The 3,739-nt window shown below is 61.8% G+C and overlaps 1 protein-coding gene across 1 annotated transcript; it reads left to right on the top strand.

Annotated features, from left to right (window-relative positions):
• The first annotated feature begins 1,289 nt into the window (after positions 1–1,289).
• Positions 1,290–3,020, top strand: MYOD1 (myogenic differentiation 1). The gene is made up of 3 exons (XM_037150509.2): positions 1,290–1,926; positions 2,406–2,484; positions 2,770–3,020. The coding sequence occupies exons 1-3, from the start codon at positions 1,297–1,299 to the stop codon at positions 3,018–3,020; spliced, it is 960 nt and encodes a 319-aa protein (XP_037006404.1). The 5' UTR covers positions 1,290–1,296.
• The last annotated feature ends 719 nt before the right edge of the window (positions 3,021–3,739 follow it).

Consider the following 3,739-nt stretch of genomic DNA (forward strand, 5'->3'; position numbering starts at 1 on the left):
TGTCTCTAGATTGTTACCACCCTACTCACTCCAAGAGATAGCTATTATTATCCCCGAATTTACAAAGTGGAAAACAGGCTCAGAAGGTGAGAGACTTCCACAAAATCACACAGGAAATTTCGGAGTTTGGACTCGAACCAGCACAGGTCATTGGTCTGCAAACTTCACTCCCAGGATGTGAGGTTATCAGGAGGAATCTGGGCCTTTGAGGCCTTTGCGCAGTGAACTTTTCTGGCGCAGCACTGCGCGCGATCAGGAAGCATGAAGAGAGCAGACGGAGGAAAATTCCGGCCCTCTTCCCAGCCGAAGAGGTATCTCCTCCCAAAGCGTCACTGGATACTCGGCTGCCCAAACAAAAGGCGCAGGTTGAGAGGGGCACGAGTTCGCTTCCCTCCCTCCACGCAGGGGCAGGAGCTGAGTTCGGGGAGATTCGCGCGAAGCTTTAACAGCAATGGGAAGATGAGCAGGAACTGGCCTAAATAACAAGGCCACTGCGCTCGGTTTGTTTCTGGCTCACCCACTTAGATTCTTGGAGTCTACCTCTCATTGAGCGCTCCTCTGCCTCTGATTGTAGCTTTTTCTGCTCTCTGAATATCCTGCAGCCTCTTGGTTTATCTCTCACCATCTCACTATCCCAGTCTAGAGTGTGTCTCTGCCCCAGATCTCCCGGATCTGATTTCTACGCCTACCCTATTTCTGGGTCCTCCCCTCCTTCACCCCCGTCCCATCCCACCAAATCAGAGGGCAGAGGGGCCCGAAGTCAGCTGGGAGGTGCGTGCCTGCGGCCAGCGTTTCCCGTGGACACAGGAAGAGCCTTGTGCTGGAGAGGTTTGGAAAGAGTGTGCCCGGGAGCCAAGTGGCCGCGTTGAGCTGCCAGCTTCTGCCTCCTTGCCTAGGGTGGAGACAGAGAGCGCGTGGAGTGCGGAGAAGTAGGGGGGTGGCCCCTGTGGCCACCCTGGGGATCCCAAGCTCCTCCCCGGCCTGTTCCTATTGGCCTCGGGCGCCCCCGCCCCCGGCAGCCCGCTCCCTCTCGGGGACCTGTAGGCTACTACCGGTTAAATAGCCCCCGGCGCCTGCCTTGTAGATAGGGGTGGAGAAGCCCTACGGCGCTGCCCCCAGTTTCCCGGGCGTGCGACAAGCGGGACGGGACCCGGCAGGGTAGGGGGCGGTCGGATATACATTCAGACCCCCAGCACTTTACTGTCACACGCCGGGGCTTCAGAGCGGCTGAAAGTTCGGGCAACCCCTGCCGCGGGCGTTGGGCAAAGCCACGGCTGCTCCACTCCCGGCCGGGATATGGAGCTGCTGTCGCCGCCGCTGCGCGACGTAGACTTGACGGGTCCCGACGGCTCTCTCTGCAACTTTGCCACAGCGGACGACTTCTACGATGACCCGTGTTTCGACTCCCCGGACCTGCGCTTCTTCGAGGACCTGGACCCGCGCCTTGTGCACGTGGGCGCACTCCTGAAGCCAGAGGAACACTCGCACTTCCCCGCTGCGGTCCACACAGCCCCGGGCGCGCGCGAGGACGAGCATGTGCGTGCACCCAGCGGGCACCACCAGGCGGGTCGCTGTCTACTGTGGGCTTGCAAGGCGTGCAAGCGAAAAACCACTAACGCGGACCGCCGCAAGGCCGCCACCATGCGCGAGCGGCGCCGCCTGAGCAAAGTCAACGAGGCCTTCGAGACGCTCAAGCGCTGCACGTCTAGCAATCCTAACCAGCGGCTGCCCAAAGTGGAGATTCTGCGCAACGCCATCCGCTACATCGAGGGCCTGCAAGCGCTGCTACGCGACCAGGACGCCGCGCCCCCTGGCGCCTCGGCCGCCTTCTATGCGCCTGGCTCGCTGCCCTCCGGCCGCGGCGGCGAGCACTACAGCGGAGACTCAGACGCGTCCAGCCCGCGCTCCAACTGCTCCGACGGCATGGTAAGGCTGGCAACCCGGGCTGGAGGAGAAGTGGGGAAGCTCTGGGGTGGGGTGGGGGGCAAGGGGGGTATCTGGGAAGCATTTCTGAGGGCGGAGATCTTGCGCTGGGGGGGGGAGTGTTGGACGGAGACCCCTCCCTGGAGTAGACCCCAGTGTCTTGGGCAGCTGTCACTGGGGTGGCCTAGAGTTTGGGGAATGAGCGGTAGAGACGCGATCCACCTGATCGCAGCGCTGTTAGAACCCTGCTGCGCCTGGGGCTGCTTTTTCTCCACTTACCCCTGTTTCCAAAATGAAGATTTGTCCTCCGCCCTCTAATTGGCCTGACACGCTGCAGACAGCTCCTGTCGACCCTTACCCCATAACAACTCCATTAAGAAGGGCAGGAAAGTCGTGGTGAGACTTAGGAAGTGGGGGAGGGAGACCGAGAGAGTGATGTTCCGGTCCCGCGCTCCTGAGTCGGTCGCCCTTGCCGTTTGCAGATGGACTACAGCGGCCCCCCGAGCGGTGCCCGGCGGCGGAACTGCTACGACGGCGCCTACTTCAGCGAGGCGCCCGGTGGTGCGTATTCGCGCCTCCTTCTTCCCACGACCCCCTTCGAGCTGCCCCGGCTTCCCTCGACACAGGGATTCCCCCTCCCCTCACACACACCCATCCTGGAAGATGGTACAAGGAATGAAATGCGAAGCGTGTAGCTCCCTCTCTTTCCGCCCCGCACTCTCGCTGGATCGTCCGGGACAATGGCAGGCCCTCGGTTTCCCCGTCTCTCCCAAGGCACTGGGACCAGAAGTGGGAGAGTTGTCCGAGACTCGGCCGCTGCATACTAACCTACTCCTCCCCGCGCAGAATCCAGGTCCGGGAAGAGCGCTGCGGTGTCGAGCCTCGATTGCCTGTCCAGCATCGTGGAGCGCATCTCCACCGAGAGCCCCGCTGCGCCCGCGCTTCTGCTCGCAGATGCGCCGCCGGAGTCGTCTCCGGGCCCGCACGAGGCAGCCGCCACCAACGAGGGTGATCGCGGCGCCCCTACCCCTTCCCCCGATGCTGCCCCGCAGTGCCCGGCGGCCGCGAACCCCAACCCGATCTACCAGGTGCTCTAAGGGTGTGGACAGCTGCGTCAGAGGACGTCGCGGTCCACTTGTCCGAGGGATGGTGCCCCTAGGGTCCCCTCGTGCCCAAAAGATTGTGCTTAAGTGCCAATCCCTGCCCCCAACCGCGCTTTAGAAGCGACCCCTCCAGAGGGAGGAGAGGCGGGAGGACTGATGAGTTTCGCCTCTAGCTCCCCAGGGCAAGGACACAGTCCTTCCCCTTCCCCCGCCCCCCCAGTCCCGCCCCCGCCCAGCAGCCTCCCCTGAGACCCGCTGCGATGACCTTTATGGGTTCCTCTGTGGCCCAGAGTTGATCCTGGAGGGGCCAGGCCCTTCCTCATCCCGCCCTTTTCCCCCGCATGGGAGGCGGGGCCCGCGCAGACCTAAGCCCGGTCCCTGGACGCCCGGGTCCCTTATGTAGTCGTGGCCTCTCCTTTCTTAAGCTCTGAGGACATCAGCTCTTTCCCACCACCAGCGCACCGCGCTGTCCTCCCAGGTGTAACAAGTGTAAGGGTAACCACTCCCACCCTCTGTTCAGGACCACTTTTTGTAATACTTTTGTAATCTATTCCTGTAAATAAGAGTTGCTTTGCCGGAGCAGGAGCCCCTGGGGCTGTATTTATCTCTGAGGCATGGTGTGCGGTGTGAAAGGGACTTTGTATGTTTATACCAAAAGGGGGCGAGCGGCAGGAGCTCGCTCCGGTGTTCAAATAAAAACGCTAATTTATACC

This window comes from Artibeus jamaicensis, unplaced genomic scaffold (genome assembly GCF_021234435.1).
Source record: "Artibeus jamaicensis isolate MK-2021 breed Jamaican fruit bat unplaced genomic scaffold, CSHL_Jam_final contig_797, whole genome shotgun sequence".
Classification (NCBI taxonomy): Eukaryota; Metazoa; Chordata; class Mammalia; order Chiroptera; family Phyllostomidae; genus Artibeus; species Artibeus jamaicensis.

Coding starts and splice junctions, on each gene's coding strand:
- MYOD1 (XM_037150509.2), top strand. CDS start 1,297: ATGGAGCTGCTGTCGCCGCCGCTGCGCGACGTAGACTTGACGGGTCCC. Junction 1,927..2,405: donor CCAACTGCTCCGACGGCATG/GTAAGGCTGGCA, acceptor TGCCGTTTGCAG/ATGGACTACAGCGGCCCCCC. Junction 2,485..2,769: donor CTTCAGCGAGGCGCCCGGTG/GTGCGTATTCGC, acceptor CTCCCCGCGCAG/AATCCAGGTCCGGGAAGAGC.